This window comes from Pelophylax lessonae (assembly GCF_965119305.1).
Source record: "Pelophylax lessonae genome assembly, chromosome: 1".
NCBI lineage: Eukaryota > Metazoa > Chordata > Amphibia > Anura > Ranidae > Pelophylax > Pelophylax lessonae.
The window spans coordinates 140,716,296-140,735,575 of NC_138768.1; the positions used below are offsets into that span (position 1 = coordinate 140,716,296).

The 19,280-nt window shown below is 41.7% G+C and overlaps 1 protein-coding gene across 1 annotated transcript in view; it reads right to left on the reverse strand.

Annotated features, from left to right (window-relative positions):
- Nucleotides 1-1,847: 1,847 nt before the first annotated feature.
- The window catches only part of LOC309544638 (general transcription factor IIH subunit 2), a 56,365-nt gene continuing 38,932 nt past the window's right edge, over nt 1,848-19,280 (reverse strand). Inside the window, exons 9-15 of the mRNA XM_082243543.1 lie at nt 16,475-16,562; nt 13,745-13,852; nt 12,763-12,826; nt 8,118-8,221; nt 6,594-6,696; nt 4,355-4,394; nt 1,848-1,996 (exon numbers count right to left, since the gene is read on the reverse strand). Of these exons, the coding sequence (XP_082099669.1) occupies nt 1,877-1,996; nt 4,355-4,394; nt 6,594-6,696; nt 8,118-8,221; nt 12,763-12,826; nt 13,745-13,852; nt 16,475-16,562 (627 nt within the window). The 3' untranslated portion in view covers nt 1,848-1,876. The remainder of the gene's footprint in view (nt 1,997-4,354; nt 4,395-6,593; nt 6,697-8,117; nt 8,222-12,762; nt 12,827-13,744; nt 13,853-16,474; nt 16,563-19,280) is intronic.

Sequence of the window (19,280 nt, forward strand, 5' to 3'; positions counted from 1 at the left end):
GGCAAAAAAGGAAGTCCAGAGCATTGCTTTCTTTTTTTTTTTTTTTTAGGATAGGTTAATATTTCTGTGTAGTATAGGCTCGGTCAAACAGACATGCTGGAAAACCTGTATCCGACCAGTGCTAGCAGCCAATGGCTGTCACCGCTGAGCGGTGTGTTCTGGCAGGTGGTACAGTCCCCATCAGAACAGAAAGCAGGAAACTTGTGAACTCCAGTTTTGTGATCTCTGCAAATTTAGAATTTTTTTTAGAAAGGTGTGGAATTTTCTGACACAAAAGCCACAACGATAACACTGGACCAGTCACTTAGTCTGATCCCTAGAACAGGAATGTGATTTAATTTACATCCTCCACTTCTTCTGCTTATACACCCTTGAATTATTTTTTGTGCTTCAATTATTGATAGATATCACTCAACCAGGTAACAGAGCACCAACAGATTCTTGAGAGTCCTGACTCGTCGTTCCCCAATGCGTGCTAAGAGAGGCTCTTTGTCATTGTATCCAAAAACGTTAGTAACGTTCAGTAACTGAAAACTGTGAAAGAAGAAATGGTGGCCAGCTTGGGTACACTTGGCAATTATTTATTTTTTTAAGAAGAAACATTTTAAACAAATTTTTACAATATGTACAACTAAAAGTACATTGAAAATTATGTACACATGCCATTGTTACAGCATCTTGAAAAATTCCATTTTAGAAAAAGGTCAGTCCAAAAACTTTTCAGGCTTTTTTTTGTGACAGCGGGTGCGGGCAAAGGATCCCTTTCCCGCTGTCACAATGAGGAATGGGGAGGTACAGAGCTGCAGCTTTAGTAACATGTTTACACACTTAACATGTAATTGATTACTAAAAAGGTGAACTTTTAGGTAATCCTTTGACCACTTGCCGACCGTATATATATATATATATATAATAGCGGCAGGGTGGCTAGCACAGGCAAAACGAACGTATGGATACGTGGCTCGCTTGGTGGGAGCTAGGGGGCGAGCGCGCGCCGGGGTGCTCCCGCAACCAATCGTCAGCTCCGATTGCCGCCTGACACCCGCGATCTCTCCCCGCTGAGAGAGGACAGTCGGCTGTAAACACAGCTGACCGTTCTTCTCCCTGTAATGGTCATAGAGCCCATGTGATCCTTCTATATAGGATCACATGGGCTCTATGGTCATTTCAGAAGCCACGTCCCCCAAGTTAGGATCACTCCCCTAGGCTCACATTTAACCCCTTGATCACCCACAATGTTAACCCCTTCCCTGCCAGTGTCATTATTACAGTAACAGTGCAAATTTTTAGTACTGATTACTGTAGTAATGTCACTGGTACCCCCAAAAGTGTCAAAAATGTCAGTTAGGGGTCCGATCTATCCTCCCCTCCCCTAGTTAGTAGACGCGATAACTTTTGCGCAAACCAATCAAAATACGCTTATTGCGATTTTTTTTAACAAAAATACATAGCAGAAAACAAATTGGCCTAAAATGTTAAAAATTTAGATTTTTTTTTTTTGAGAATGTCATATAGCAGAATGTGAAAAAATATTGTTTTTTTTTTTTTTTTTCAAAATTGTCGCTCTTTTTGTTTATAGTTTAAAATAAAAAAAAAAAAAAATCGCACAGGTGATCAAATACCACCAAAAGAAAGCTCTATTTGTGGGGAAAAAAAGGACATCAACTTTATTTGGGTACAGCGTCGCAATTGTCCGTTAAAGTAACGCAGTGCCAAATCGCAAAATAGGGCCTGGTCATTAAGGAGGCAAATCCTTCTGGTCTTAAAGTGGTTAAAACAGCGTGCATTTTTATTTCTTATGGTCTTGACAGAATTCAGCACAGATCACATATTTCTTGTCTTTAACAGCAGTCACTTGAACATGGAGGCGGTGCGGTCATACTATAGAGGGGTTTGGCTGTGCGTGAATGCATCCAGGACAACAATGCAGAGAATCATGAATAAACAGGTCACAGTCCACACAGAAGACACACTGACACACTGTGCAAATGTAAACCTGTAATAGATAAAGAGAAAAATTAACGTTAATTTAAGGAGGTAACAAATTATAAACTTAGAAGCAAATTGGAAACTAAGCTACAGCCGATCACCCCTGTAAAGCAATATACGAAGAATAAAACAGGTCTATATGCAAGCATCCACATGCATTAGATCTACAGTACAAAAGCCCAATGAATATTTTAAATTACTCATTCAGCTGTATACAGGGGCGTACCTAGAGCATTTGGCACCCGGGGTGGATCCTATATCTGGAACCCCCCCCAGGCGTGTAGGCGACGAACCGCTCATTGACGTGTCACGTGTAGCACCTCCACGCACTGCAGCAAAATGTAGGAAGGCCCCCTTTACATTACACAGCCCCCAGACCCCTTTACATTACACAGCCCCCGTACCACTGGACCCCTTCACATTACACAGCCCCCGGACCCCTGGACCCCTTTACATTACACAGCCTCCGTACCCCTGGACCCCTTTACATTACACAGCCTCCGTACCCCTGGACCCCTTCACATTACACAGCCTCCGTACCCCTGGACCCCTTCACATTACACAGCCTCTGTACCCCTGGACCCCTTTACATTACACAGCCTCCATACCCCTGTACCCCTTTACATTACACAGCCTCCGTACCTCTGGACCCCTTTACATTACACAGTCCCCGTACCTCTGGACCCCCCCAATAGAACCCCTTTATAATACAACCCCCCAATAGAACCCCTTTACAATACAACCCCCCCAATTGAACCCCTTAACAATACAAAGCCCCCGCCAATAGAACCCCTTTACAATACAAAGCCCCCGCCAATAGAACCCCTTTACAATACAAAGCCCCCAATAGAACCCCCTTACAATACATCCCCCCCAATAGAACCCCCTTACAATACATCCCCCCCTCCCCAATAGAACCCCCTTACAATGCAAGTGCCCCCCCCCCCCCAATAGAACCCCTTTACAATACATCCAATGGACATCTGTGCATTATATCATATATTGGTTTTTCGGAATATTGGTTTATTATATGATATATTTATAAGGTCACAACACTTGCACATATTCATTATATGTATTTATCTATTTATTAATATTTATTATTGGGCATTTGTGCATTGCACCACATACTAGCTTTTTAAATATTGGTTTATTATATTTATATAATAAACACCCTAATTTTTTTCCCTTTACTTACTGTGTAATTATATCTGGCAGCGCCAATTACCTCCCTATCCACTTTACACTTGGGCACTCACCTTCTCCCAGCAGAGGCTCCATCCCTTTTTCCCGCCGAGGCTGCGTCCCTTCTTCCCGCCGAGGCTGCGTCCCTTCTTCCCGCCGAGGCTGCGTCCCTTCTTCCCGCCGAGGCTGCGTCCCTTCTTCCCGCCGAGGCTGCGTCCCTTCTTCCCGCCGAGGCTGCGTCCCTTCTTCCCGCCGAGGCTGCGTCCCTTCTTCCCGCCGAGGCTGCGTCCCTTCTTCCCGCCGAGGCTGCGTCCCTTCTTCCCGCCGAGGCCCCGCCCCTTCTTCCCACCGAGGCCCCGCCCCTTCTTCCCACCGAGGCCCCGCCCCTTCTTCCCACCGAGGCCCCGCCCCTTCTTCCCACCGAGGCCCCGCCCCCCCTGCCAGCAGCGCGGACTGAAGGAGCTGCCACTGCAGCTGCCTTCACACTGCGATAGGATCTGACAGAACACGCCGGGCAGGACACCGGCTGACACCCCCGCCCCCCCGCCCCCCCCCGTTGGTACGCCACTGGCTGTATATTCTGTTCTGCTTCAAAAATTACTACTTTATGGTATTATATACAATTATTGAATCATGAATTTTTATCTGCAGCCTTGAAACTGCCCAAGCTACTACTATTTAGATCTGTCATCAATAACCTGCAGAATGTGTGCTTTTTTTTTTTTTTTTTTTTTAAATTATCAGCTCTATAAAGATCTTACAAAGTTAGCCAATGCCAGGCAGGGCATACAATTTTTTTTTTTTCTTGCATCCAGCAGGTTAAAATGGAAAAAAACGAACCAATTCTCCACAACGAATATGTGGACGGGACAAATCACCCTTGCTGAGTTGTATTCTGCCAGCAGGGAGCCAGTGCAAAAGGCTATAACCGGCAACACTGATCAGTGTATTCTGATGGCAGGGAACTCTTCGACAAGTCATGTGTCAAGTCATTTGTTTCCGTTCCAACTGGTTCAAAGGAAAAAAAATTAACCCTCTAGGGCCACCCTTAACAGCAAGCCAATGAGCATTTAAGCATTGTCAGGATGAGATCAGCAACTTTTTCAATGTGCTACAAAAAGAGCCAGACAAGGAAGGAAGTAAAAGAATAAAAATGTCACTTTAAAATGACGGCACTTACTTGTAGATCTTTTATCTCTCCATTACAGCCTCGACAATACCTTAAGTAGGTGAAATGAAATATATGCTGCATAAGTATTTTATTAATATATAGATATTTTACCATGAGCATAAAAAGCTGATGGAAATGCACCAATAATATGCACATTAAAGCAGAGCTCCAGGCAAGTTTTTTTTTCCATGCAGTGAGGCTGTGCCCCAACTGCATGGGTTAATTGCTGGTTTTTGTCTAGAGGATTGGAGAGTGGAGATTTACTTACCTAATCCTCAGATCCTCCCAGCACAAGACTGGTTCCTGCGGCTCCTGCCCTCCCGTAGTCTGGTGTTCTTGTGCGGTGGACGGTTTCTGACGTCATTACGCCCATAGACCTGCTCTGGACATGAAGACATCGGAAACATTCCACCACTGGATAATGGAGGAGCGTTATTTGCCGCTGGAGTGTAGGATCAGCAGTTAATCCAAGCAGCGGGGCTGTGCTTTAAAGCGGTAATAAACTCAAAAGTAAACATTATATTGCAACCTACCAATTCTTAGATGTGATGGCTGCATTCGTTTTCTTTTTTAAGGGTCTTTAATTTTCACCTGTTGATCCTGCCAATAAAGCTGGCCATACATGGATTAAAATTCAGCCAGTTCAGCAGGTACCAGCCAAATTTCAATTTGTATATAGGTACTTTGGTTGTACAGAAGTCGATCTACCAATCGACTTCTGTACAACCACCCTGTCAGTTTTCCCCACCTGATCAGTGCTACAGGCTAGTTGTGCCTGTTAACACTTGTACACTCAGAAGCCCTATGTGAAAAAAAATGCATGAGCTTTTTTTTTTTTTTTTAGGCATTTTTGATCTCACAAACATCAATGGTAACGACTTTTTTCAATTTAAATGAGACACATTTTAACCGTCTTGCCGACCACCGCAAGTAGATATACTGCGGCGGTCAGCCCCTCACAGGCAAAGTGACGTATATATACGTCACTAGCCTGTGAGGCTCTGGGGAGCGAGCGATCGCGCCCCGCCGGCGGCGCGGTCACGGACCCCCCCCCCCCCGCGCGTGTGACCGGCAGACCCGATGTCCGCCGGTCACTCTGCGATCGTCGGGGGAGAGGGAGAAAGGCAGGCAGCTTGTGTAAACAAGCTGCCTGTCATTCTCCCCTGTGTAGAAACACTGATCATATGGTTCTACTATGCAGGACCGTTGATCAGTGTTCCTACAGCTCAAGCCACAGCCAATCACAGTTAGAATCACGTCCCTAGGGACACACACAGCCCATCCCTCTCAAATAAAGTTAACCCCTTCACTGCCAGTGTAATTTTACAGTAACAGTGCATATATATATATATAGCACTGATTACTGTAGAAATGTCACTGGTAACCCCAAAAGTGTCAAAAATGTCAGTCAAGGGTCCGATCTGTCCGCCCCAATGTCGCAGTACCGCAAAAAAAAAAAAAAAAAAAAAAAAAAAAAAAAAAAAAAAAATCGCAGATCGCCGCCATTACGCGTTTAAAAAAAAAACAACAAAAATGACAAAAATCTTTCCCTTTGTTAGTAAACGCGATAACTTTTGCGCAAACCAATCAAAATACGCTTTTTGCGATTTTTTTTACCAAACATATGTAGCATAAAACAAATTGGCCGAAAATATTAAACATTTTTGATTTTTACTTTTTTTTTTTTGGGGAATTTCATATAAAAAATGTGAAACATATTGTTATTTTTGCAAAATTGACGCTCTTTTTTTGTTTATAGCGCGTGATCAAAAAATCGCACAGGTGATCAAATACCACCAAAAGAAAGCTCTGTTTGTGGGGGAAAAAAGGACGTCAAATTCGTTTAGGTACAGCGTCGCACGACCGTGCAATTGTCTGTTAAATTCACGCAGTGCCGAATCGCAAAATACCCCCTGGTCTTTTAGCAGCCAAATCCTCCGGGGCTTAAGTGGTTAATAATTTGCTTATTTCCCTTGTGATTAATTTGTGTTCACCACACTTGTGATTAGAGTGATGTGTCTTGTCCCAGATCTAGCACTTCTTCTGGGAGTCAGCTACTAGGCAGATGGAAGCTTCAATTGCGCTAAACTGCGACCATCTTGAGAGGTTTTCTTTAGGAAAACTGCAGCATCCTAAAAACACTTCTCCGACATCAGCCAGAAAAAAAACAGAAAACTACCTAAGAGTATATTATCATTATATTAATAGGATATTAAAAAAAAAAAAAAAAAACAAACAAACAACTTACTTCTCCCCTTCATATTGTGCAGTGGGAACTTCTCTGAAGGCATCTAATGGAAAAAGATGGTGGTACGACCGTGCTAAGTGCGGAGCAGACACTAAAGTAAGGCCTAACAGAAAAAGAGATGGTTTATTTATAAAAGCAGCAAAACAAAAAAAAAATCTAATCATGGACACAGCCTGGATTTTCATTAATACTTGGTTATAGGCTTCCTACCCTTTGTGATTCTCATTGCACCAAACTGGCCCAGAAGAACCTGTACACACACACACATACTCAAATTTTTAGGAGATGACCCCTGGCCTCGCACGAACAGGCCAGACAAGCAGTACTAAAGCTCCAAGTACCATCCTGCTTCTCATTCACTGGCTTTGATGCAATGGCTGTTGAAACCCAGGTTTTGAAGGACAGGAGTATTAGTGCGACGTGCTGTGTGATGTAAGACATAGACTAGACTAGAGCTCTGAATGGTTAAAATTTTACCTCCAAGTCTGAAAATGTAAACAATCAAATGAATAAAGTCCAACACAATTCTCAATTTCTATAGTTTTAATTGAGAAAAAAATGCTATTTGGCAGAACTTGTCTTATCTTTCCAAGTTGCTAGTCCCTGAATGAATCTAGGCTTCCCCCATCATCCCACAGCACAAGGCCAAAATGCAGGATCCAGTGCCCAAAGCAGTTTAACAGGTGTGGGATCCTCGCGGCATGGGATCCACGTACAGCTCGCCAAGTCCCCATGGTTGCCCTGATCTGGATACACTGTATCTCATTTGGTACTAGGAGACAGTGAAGATTTGATTGAGGAATCCAAAACAAACTAGTTAAGCAAAAAGTGGTTCATTCCTAATAAGGAATCCCCAGTATGACCATAAATGGCTTCATTGGCCTGGTGTTCTTGTATGGCTGTAGATACAGTACATTTAACAGTGACTACACTCTATGGGCTCATTTACACTTACTTCAACTTCAACACACATTAAAGCATCTACCGCTTCAACATGCTTCTTTGATGCTTCGGTGGTGGTTCAGTTGTGTTTTAATAAAGCTAGGCAGATGCCGTGTATGTGTTGATCTCAACATATCTCCAAAATAAAGTGAAGCTAAAAGCGGAATTAAAGCCTTTCAAAAGCGGCAGGTGCCTTAAGTGAACTTTGCCATAGACTTCTACGGAGGCTTTGAAGATGCTTTGAAGCACCACTAAAGCAACATGGGGTATATTTTTGAAGCAAAGCAAATGCAAGGTGTAAACAGGACTGCAAGATAACCATTTTATTTAGTGACAGGGGCTTTGACTGGTGTTCAGACAAAGCGTGTCTGAAACCATGTTTCGAAGCAAGTGTAGACAAGCCCTAATTCATTCATAATAAACTGTAAAAAAAAGGCAAATTCACAAAAAAACCTTCTAAAACTCAATCTTTTATCTACAGTACAAATAAAGGAAAGGGGCTATTTTTCAGAAGCCTTCCATAATAAAAAATATGCTCTATAGCAGCATTCGATAAATGAATAAAAATGTCCATGTACTCACGGCAGACTTTGCATTCTACTGGTAGCTCAGAGTACTTTGCTTTACACTGTGGGCAGAAGTAGCCTCCTAACGTCAGGCCAGGCTCATTAGTGCTATCCAGGTGCCTTAAACAGAAAAGCAACAGGAATTGTTGAGCACACATATACATTCTCATTCACAATATAGGTAACTAATACTATACCAATGCTCTTTACTGAAAACTAGCATGTCTATAGTGATCTACTGAACTAATAAACAATAAGTGCAGCAAGTAAAGGAGATCAACTCTGAATTGGCATATTTCATACATAAAACAAAAGAGGTTCATTACCATTATCTACAAGGCAACTATGTCAGGTTTATGAACTCATTGAATATAGCATTAATAAAATGTATTAAAAAGTGAAATTTAACAGGTAGGTATGAACGGCCAAAGTGCACTGTTTGTAGGCACGCTTTAGTTGAGTTGTATTTACCATCCAACCGGATAGAGCAGTGGTATTACTCCCTTGAATATTATCTTTGGATAATTAATGATAAAGCCTTATTGTTCCCCTTCTCTCCTATGTTAGCAGATGAGTATGAGTAGCACTGTGCAGTGGGTATAGAAAAGAATCACCCCCTTTAAAAAGATGACATTTTGCTGCTCTGAATTGAATACAGATAGTTTTTATTTAATCCAGCTGTTTTTACTCAGTACAACTTATAACATGCAAATGAAACATATAACACCAACATGTCAGAAAAAAATAAAATACAATTCAAAAGCAGAATCACTGAGTTGGAAAAAGGATCAACTCCTTGCGTCAGTATTTTGTTGAACCACCTTTCGCTTTAATTATAGCCTTTAGGCTGCTGGGATTTTTCTATACTAACTTTGCACATCTAGAAGACTTTGCCATATTTACCCACTCTTCTTTGCAGAATTGTTCAAGTTCAGTTAAATTTGATGGTGACCGTTTGTGGACTGCAGTCTTCCACAGATTTTCAATGGGGTGCAAGTCTGGGCACTGACAAGGCCATGCAAGGAAAGATTTTTCCTTCAACCACTGTGTGGTAATTTTTGCTTCGTGTCACATTGTCATGTTGGGAGGTAAACCTTCTTCCCATTGACAACTTTCTGGCAGAGGGCAGCAGATTTTCCTCAAGAATTTGACGGTATTTTGCCCCATCCATTTTTCTTCTATCCTGACATGTGCTCCAGTCCCTGCTGCAGAGAAACACCCTCATAACAGGATATTACCACCTCCATGCTTTACTGTAGGAATGGTGATATTTGGAAGGTTTGCTGTTTTGGATTTTCGCCAGACATCATTTGGTGTTGAGGCCAAATAATTACATTTTAGTCTCATCTGACCATAACACCTTTTTCCATGTGGCCTCAGAATCTTCAAGGTGCGTTTTGGCAAAGCTCAGTCGTGACCGCATGTGGCCTTTCTTGGGGAGTGGCTTTTTTTCTTGCAACCGTCCAGTACAAGGCACACTTGTGGAGAATTTGTGATGTTGTTGTCACATGCACACAATGACCACTCTTTGTCATTAATCCCTGCAGCTGCTTCAGAGTTGCTGTGGGCCTCTTGGTAGCCTCTCTGACCAGTTTCCTCCTGGCTCTTTCATCCAGTGCGGAGCGACTTCCTGACCCAGGGAGGGTCTGTGTTGTACCAAATGCCTTCCACTTCTTAATAATAGACTTCACTTGTACTTCTAGGCATTGATTAAGCCTTTGAATTTTTTTGTATCCATCTCCTGACTTGTGCCTGTCCACAACTTTTTTCCCGGAGATCTTTTGACAGTGCCTTGCCACCCATAGTTGATTGTTTGCTTCAGTTGCACAACACCAGGGACTAAAATGCAGCACAAATGCTCTTTTCATGCTGAGCTAATCAAAGCAACCACAGCTGATCACAGTTGAAAGTCAAATAGCTTTGTGTGCCACTGAGAAGGTGATTAGCTACACCTGATTTAGTTTATAAGTCATTTTTAGGAGGAGGCGATCCATTTTCCAACTCAGTGATTCTGTTTTTAAATTTAAAAAAAATCTGACATGTTGGGTGTTAGATCTTACACTTGCATGTTATACGTTGCACAGTAAATACAGCTAGATTAAAACAAAAAATGTATGTCTTCTTTTCAGGCTAAAAAGCAACAAAATGTTGATTTTTTTTTTTTAAAAAAAGGGGGGGGGGGGTAGTTTTTTTCTATACCCACTGTATTTACTCTGGATATTGGCTTGATATTTTTGCTTCATATGTATTACCAACATGTTACTTTTTTATATACAGTGCATCCGGAAAGTATTCACAGCGCTTCATTTTTTTCACATTTTATGTTATAGTCCTATTGCAAAAAAGATGAAATTCCTCTTTTCCCTGAAAATTCTACAAACAATAACCCATAATGACAACGTGAAAGAAGTTTGTAATACATCTGTGATAACGCCCTGGAGGAGGGCGAAACGCGTCAACGCAATTTCCGGTTTACGCTAGAGTATATGTCACTTCCGGTCGTGGTTGAACGCAAGCTGGGACCAGCGCAGCCCAAGCGAGCACCGACAACCAGGAAGTCTTTCCAGCCGCATGAGATTGTGTCCATTGCAAGGTTTTTTTTACTATGGAAAAATGTGAGTGTTATTCTTGTTTTACTAAATAAATTATTCAAACTGGATTACACTAGGAGTCTTCCTTCTCTACGGTCCCATATAATATTGGTCCATCTGGGGGAGATCAAATAATGGAAGTTAACCAGTCCCAAGGAAAAAGAAAAAGATCCCATTCCACACCAGACTAAGCACGTTTGACCCACATGAAGTATTGCTAGGGGGTCCTGGCAGTCTGGTAAGTGGAAGTATCCATAGGGAGTGGATCCTCACGATATTGCACTTTATTTTGGCACGGATTGGCACTGATCTGCATAGGGAGCACCTAAGCACATTGCACTTTCACTGGCTACTTGCTTAGAGAATTGGACTTTTCTGGGACTTCTTTATATACTTGCATATTTATATATTGATTGATTTATGCACATACAATTATGTACTTTTGCATCTAATTTGCACCATAATCTGTTTTTGATTGGCACTATTGTGGCACTTTAGAGAGATTTTACTAGATGCAAAAGTTAAGTTGATACAAATTTTGCAACATTGCACATTTTTGCACCTTATTTAGCACACCTATTTTGCGCTGTGTACCACTGCTTTTGTCACTGCTCATCACCTGGCCAATACCATCCCTACAGTAAAGCATGGTGGTGGCAGCATCATGCCGTGGGGATGTTTTTTAGCGACAGGAACTGGGAGACTAGTCAGGATCGAGGGAAAGATGAATGCAGCAATGTACAGAGACATCCTTGATGAAAACCTGCTCCAGAGCGCTCTTGACCTCAGACTGGGGAGAAGGTTCATCTTCCAACAGGACAGCGACCCTAAGCGCACAGCCAACATAACAAAGGATGGACTACTGGACAACTCTGTGAATGTCCTTGAGTGGCCCAACCAGAGCCCAGACTTGAACCTGAATGAATATCTCTAGAGAGATCTGAAAATGGCTGTGCACCTATCCGATCCATCCAACCTGATGGAGCTTGAGAGGTCCTGCAAAGAAGAAAGGGAGAAACTGCCTAAAAATAGGTGTGCCAAGCTTGTAGCATCATATGTAAAAAGACTTGAGGCTGTAATTGGTGCCAAAGATGCTTCAACAAAGTATTGAGCAAAGACTGTGAACACATATACATGTGTGTGTTTTTTTTTTTAATAAATTTGCAAAGGATTTCAAACAAACTTTTTTCACATTGTCATTATGGGGTATTGTTTGTTGAATTTTGAGGAAAATAATGGATTTTAATCAATTTTGGAATAAGGCTGTAACATAAAATGTGGAAAAAGTGAGGCGCTGTGAATATTTTCCAGAAGCACTGTATGTTTATTTTAGGTGGGGTGCTTCCTGATACTGTATTGAGTTTTGCTTTTTTTTTTTTTTTTTTTTTTTTCTTTTGTTGTTTTTCATTTTTGGAAAACTGCAAGACACTTAAAAAACTATTGGAAAAAAAAGTGAAAATTACCAAATGAATGTTGCTTTCAAGAAGACAGTTTTAAAGAATAAAGCATATTATATATTAGTTTATTACAAAGTTCCTCAACAGTCAATTTTTTGAAAATGTTTTTTCTTTTTTACTGGAAGTGCTCTCCATGAGTATGGGAATCCTATTTGTGATGTCATCCAGTAAGCAGGATCCAAGCAGGCACCTTGCATTACTTTTTCTAAATGCGCCTTAATAAATACCAGTCCTGTAGCGAATCATTGGGAGGCGAAGGGTTATCTGCAGTGACAATGCTGATAACTGTTCTCCTCAGACTGCATATGGATGCAGAGCTGAGTAGGGTGAAAACCCAGCAGTGAGATCACTAAAAGAATGGGAGGTAATTGGCAGGATCATCATGTATTTAATTATGTTAATCTGCATTTAAATGCGATTCATTTAAAGCAGCATACCTTATTTTTGAAACAATATTTGCCATATAAAACTTTTTTTTACATTTTGTTCATAGTTGTAACTGAATCAATTTTATATTCTGCTTAGACAGCTGGGACAGTTGGTGCATAAACTCTTGGATTAATCACTATTTTGCTGAAATGCATTCCTTATTTACATAGTATTTGATACATACGCCATACTAAAAGAAGGCTTTGCATCTTGATCAGACAGGGAACCCACGGTATGCTGAGGGAAACCTATAGTGGAAACAAATTTACAATAAAAATGTCATCATTGTATGTTAACACACGTATTAAGAAACTTAAGATATTGTTCACTTTGTTTAACCATTAATTAAATCTGAAGTCTCCATATTGTCTTCTTGCAGCATATTTATCAAACACATTTAATTTTCCTATTTGCAGTATACCTTAATTACCCTTTCTATTCCCTATTTTAAAACTGTCCATACATGGATTGAAATTCACTGGTTCAGCAGGGGCTGCCTGATTTTCTATCTATGTATGGGCAGGCTGGTTGTACAGAAGTCGATCTACCCATCAAATTGTGTACACCCAGCCAGTCTGGTTTTTCCCAATCAGTGCTGCCGGCTATAACTTACAGCACTGATCAGTGTATTCTGAGAGTGGGGGGAAGTCTCCCTGCTGTGAGAATACAATAACTCAGCAGGAAGTCCCATGAGGGAATCGGGTCATGCTTTTTCTTTTAATCCCCCAGTTGAAAGCAAAAAAATGTATGGACTGCCTAAGTCTTCACTATGTCTTTGTGCAGGAGGATCATGCCTGGTGGGAGGGGCTGGCAAGGTGATGTATATATCTTCCTGTAGATATCACAGCACTCTGCCTCAGTACTCCTCTCAAAAATCCACAGCCCTGATACAGTGGCCTGGATCTTCGGAGGAGTTATGCACATACGATAATGACATGATGAATGAAGTGGCCATTTGCATGCAGGAGTTCAGCTTCAATGGTTAATCTGAGAAGAATGCAGCCAAATACATGAGTGATTTGAATACGATATGATAGGATGTAAAAACGTTAAGAACACGGTACATGGTATGATACCATACTTTACTATCAGAAACTGAAAGAAACTTGTCTTCTTTGCTTCGAAATAATAATAAAATAATAAGAAAGGAATTAAAGGTCCCTTACCCATTCGTATCAGAGAGCATTCAGAACTGTTGTTTGCTGGAGGTGGGCTGACATGGTGCATCAAGAGCTCTTTGTAGTGACTCTCATCCAGGATGATATGATAAACACCTAAAAAGAAAAAAAATATCACAACATTCACCAATATAGAAAGCAGAATGAAATGTAAACACCAATCAGTAAAAGGTATCAGTAAACCTGTATCTAATATAGAACAGAAAACAGGTTATTTTTCCAATTATTTTTTGTCATTATTCGTCATTTGGGAGCCAATGGCTTTCACTGCTGCCTCAGCCAATGAATAGTGAGAGTCCCCAGACAGCAGAGGCGGTCATGCACATCGCTGGATTGAGATGGGGACTCAAGTAAGTATTAGGGGGGGCCTGGGGGCTGCTGCACACACAAGGTTTTTTACCTTCATGCATAGAATGCATGAAGGTAAAAGCATTTAAAACAATATTAAGGTTAAAAATCAGTTCACAGCAGGAGGATGCAGGGCTGCCAGGGAAGGCACAAAGCCACGCGATTATCAAAATGATGAGTTAGTAAAACATTCCCATGTATTCTAAAAGATTTCAGGCCACCACGCCTGCCTGCCAGTGCCTGTGTGGGTGCTCAATGTTGCTGTTCAGTTCACACACTTCTGAGTTTGCACACCCAGTTGTGACCTGCTAGCGGAGTAGGCTGACTTTTTTAGTTGTTCTAGATGGAGTAACACTAAGTGGCCAGACTTGCTTTTGCCCTCTTCTCCCCAAGAATAATGATGCCTTTTGCAGGTGTAAAGTCTTCTTAGGGTCCTTTCACACGAGCGATCCGATCAGATCCGCCTGTCAGTTTTTTTTAGGTGGATCTGATCGTATCCTCCATGCCTCCCTATGGGACAGGCGGTCGGCTCTCATCTGATTCCCCCATAGAGATGCATGGGGCTCCGACACCTCCCTCTCCGCACACAGAGCAGAGAGGGAGCTGTCACCTGCCTGCTCAGCGGGGATCTGTGTATCGATCCCCCGCTGAGCAGCACAGATCCGTCTATGGAGGTGGACCGTGTGAAAGAAGCCTTATTGTTAGTGATACTAAATCTGGGCATACACAGACACCAGCCACTGTCAGAATACATTGATCAGTGGCTGCGGCTGATTGATTGCAGTCTCTGATCGAAAGAAAAATTTCTAGTGTGTTCTTTCAACAAAAGTCAATAAAACAACTGAGTTCTGTCAAGCACAGGAGTCCATTAACTGATCAAAATCTGTCTTATCCTTGCTGGTATAAGAAATATGTCTTCTGAACTAAAAGAAATAGCTTTGTGGGACATAGAAAAGTGATAATGACCGTCGACCTATAGAGGTTGGAGATTTCTAGCAAGCGCATATGTGGCTTGTGCACTGCACACATTGCATAACGGTTGTGTGTTTTATTGGACATTTTGTCAATAATTTTGTTGACCGACGTGCCCATCTCAAATTTATTCCTTTAGCGATTAGCTGCAACACTGACATTACTGTTACTTTTTAGGTTAGCGCGGAGAGTTTTTTGTTTTTTTCCATCTCACATTTATGGTATTAAATACACTGAAGCTGAATCAGGTTGAAAATGGTCTGATTTTTTTGTAAATCAAATAAATGTCCTGGCAAACTAAGATCATTTGTTGCATTGCAGTATAAAGTGAAAACAAAAGCTCTTGCATTTTTGACCCCATGAACACAGATGTCTAGAGGCTGTAGACTCCTCTAGTGTAAAATCCCCCGTGTTTTCCACACCAAGGAAATTGCAGGTGCCGCATACAGCTGCTCACACATGTAAATGGCTAAATGCAGCCATACTCATGTAAACACAGATGGCTTGCTTGTGCACATTCAGGAAAATATGATGTACAAGTCACAGTAACACAGCAATGCAGAAGCCATCAGTATCTTCATGAATACAGCCATTTACTTGTATGGGCAGCTGTACGTGGCACCTGCAGTTCCCCAGGCCTGAGAAAGCAACACGTAATTTACGTTTGAAGGAATTACAGTCTTTAGACATCTGTGTGCATGATGACAAACATGCAAGACATTTTTTTTTTACTTCATACGGCACTGCTTACTGTTAGGGTCCTTTCACACAGGGCGACTGTTTTTTGGTCTGCTCCGGCACTTTTTTTTTTTTTTTTACGGACACAGATGACACTTGCGTCATCCGGTCCGTATGTCTGTTTATCTTCCCACTAGTTCGCAGATGATAAAATAGAGATAATGCATGTCAATGGGATTGCGGATGTCAGCGGATGACACCGCTGACATCCGTCTTTGCGTCTGTTCTGTTTTTTAAACGGAAGAAAAATAGGGTTCTCTTCCGTTCCAAAAAACTGAACTGATCGGAAAGGACACAAATCGGATGTCAGCGGATGACCATCCACTGACACCCGCAATCCCATTGACATGCATTATGTCCGTTTTTCATCCGCAAAAAAATAGGATGAAAAACGGACATACGGACCGCCCGTGTGAAAGGACCCTTAGTAGATTTTCTGAAAATCTTATTGAAATCTTAACTATGCACCAGTTTATAGCTGTATCATTTCTAAGCAATGCAAACAAATGAACTTAGATTGCTAGGGACACGCTTGCAGCAGAAATTTTGCAGCCTCTAGAGGTCTATGTCTTTAAGTGGCATAAGTAAAACACAGCTGTATATTACATTGATGAAGGATGATTATTGGGCTCTATATAAGCCAAATAATGTTTATCTCACCACCAGTTTCCCGAGTGAGCACAGTGCAGACCCGAACTTCAGCCGAGAGACCTATGACAGACACCCGGATTTTGCTGGCCTTCAGGCTCTGACAAAGTTAAAAAAACAAATATATGTAAAATGAGGTAGCTGAACAACTACTGAAACAATATCATGCTTTTTAAACAATGTTCAATATAAAAGTTGCCCATAATCATTGTCAGTAGATGCTGCCCACACCTGCTGTCCTTCTAACCCCCTCCCCAGCAAAGGAATAAACAAATGTTTTGATATACAAAGCTTTTATATTTATGCGCACTGTGACATTGGAATGCTGGTGGAAGGTAAAGTGGGGTACACACTATAAGAAAATCGGTCGAACGATCGTCTGATCGTTTCACAGCAAAGCGGAACCGATGAACAAAAATCCGTAAGACAAAGGCTTTTTCTTTGTTGTTTATTGTTTCTGATCATGCGCAGTCTTTCTTTTCTAATTTTTCTTGTACAAAAATCGTACAAAAACTGTACACATTAAATATACGAGAAAAATTTTGGAGTTTGTCCCTTCGTGAAGTTTCGTACAAAAAAAAAATCAGAAATCGGCTGTAGAAAGTGCTGTACACACTATACAAAAATCATTGGAAAATGTTCGCCCGATTTTGTATGAGCCTTAAGACTGTTCCTGCATGTCCAGACATCCTCTAAGCACAGCCTTTCTCAAACACTTAACCCCAGATGAACCTTTAAAATAATTTTTATGTCTTGGGGAATCCTTACTAAAATAAATTCACTTAGGGGGGGGGGGGGGGGGGGAGAAAGATGCCGATGTACAGGGCCGGCGGGGATGCCGATGTACAGGGCCGGCGGTCGCAATTGCTGCAAGGGCACACACGATCGCTCCCCTCTGAGAGAGAACGGTCAGCAGTTGTAAACACAGCTGACCGTTCTTCTCTCCAATATGATCACAGAGCTCCTGTGATCCTGCTATATAGGATCACAGGTCTCTGATCATTTCACAAGTCCATCCCCCCATACCAGTTAGTAAACACTCCCCTAGGCTTACACTGAACCCTTTGATTACCCCTAGGTTAACTCCTTCCATGTCAGTGTCATTATTACAGTAACAGTGCATACTTATAGCACTGATTACTGTAGTAATGTCACTGGTCCCCCCAAAAGTGTCAAAAATGTCAGTTAGGGGTCCAATCTGTCCGCCGCAATATCGCAGTCCCGCAAAAAAAAAAAAAAATCGCAGATCACCGCCATCATTAGTAAAAACATATATATATTAAAAAAAAAAAAAAATGGACCTCTTTCCCCTAGTTTGTAGACACGATAATTTTTGTGCAAACTAATCAAAATACACTTATTGCGATTTTCTTTTTACCAAAAATATGTAGTAGAATACAAATTGGCCTAAAAGGATGAAAATTTTAGATTTTTTTTATATACATTTTTTTTCTTAATATGTTGTTATATGTTAAGAATGTTATATAGCAGAAAGTGAAAAATATTATTGTTTGTTTTTCAGAAATGTCGCACTTTTTTTTTGTTTATAGCGCAAAAAATAAAAAAATGCACAGGTGATCAATGACCACCAAAAGAAAGCTCTATTTGTGGGAAAAAAAGGACATCATTTTTATTTGGGTGCAGCGTCGCACAACCACGCAATTTTGTGTTAAAGTACTGCAGTGCCGAATCGCAGTAAATGGTTATGGTCATTAAGGGGGTAAATCCTTCCAGCCCAGAATTGGTTAAACAAGAACCAAGGGTCAAATCTCAAACAAACAAAACATATACAGTATTACAAAACAACATGACAACAAGAAGGGAACCCTGCTGTCCTGGATGACTACTGGAAATAGAGTTACCAATAAGTCCAACTCAGGATTTCAGAGCAGCATGAAAGGAGAAGCAAGAATTAAACAAGGGTGGGAAGGGACATGGCTTAAGGCCCCTTTCACACTATCCGTCCGTCAGATGGATTCCGTTTTTCTCAGCCGCCAATCCCTCTCTGAGCAGGAGGATGACAGCTGTGTCTCCGCGCTGTGTGCGGAGACACAGCTGTCAGTTCCCCATGCATCTCTATGGGGGAAATCGGATGGGAACGGACCGTCGGTCCATTCTCATCCGATCCCATCCGATCTGATCCGCTGGACGGATGGAAAATAGGGTTTCCATCCGTCCAGATTTGACGGATCGGATGTCAGCGGACATGTCTCCGCTGACATCCGATCCCCCATAGAGATACATGGGGGGACCATTCAGATCCGCCAAAAAAACGGACAGGCGGATCTGAACGGTCCGCCTGTGTAAAAGTGGCCTAAGAATTTTTCCTCTTACAAGGGCTGTCTACGAGTATTACAGATATGGTTCTGCTGTAAAATAAAATATTAGTATGCAGCCTAAGCTCAGCACAGTAGAGAATTAGAATATTTTATACATTTCTGTTAAAAAAAGATTTCTAAAAGTCTAGGGGTGCAAGCTATAATGATGCTACCTCACCAGACATAAATAGGATGAGTGAAGTCTGAAATGTGGTGGAGATAGCCCTCTGTGGTGGCGAGTGCACAATCTGGTGCAGCTGTGCATGGTAGCCAATCAGCTTCTAACTTCAGCTTGTTCAATTAGGCCCCGGACATGTCTCCGCTGACATCCGACCCCCCATAGAGATGCATGGGGGGGGGCCGTTCAGATCCGCCAAAAAAAGGACAGGCGGATCTGAACGGTCCGTCTGTGTGAAAGGGGCCTTAAGCTTTGACAAAAAATAAACCTGGAAGCGGATTGGTTTCTATGCAGAGCTGCACCAGATTTTGCACTCTCCTGT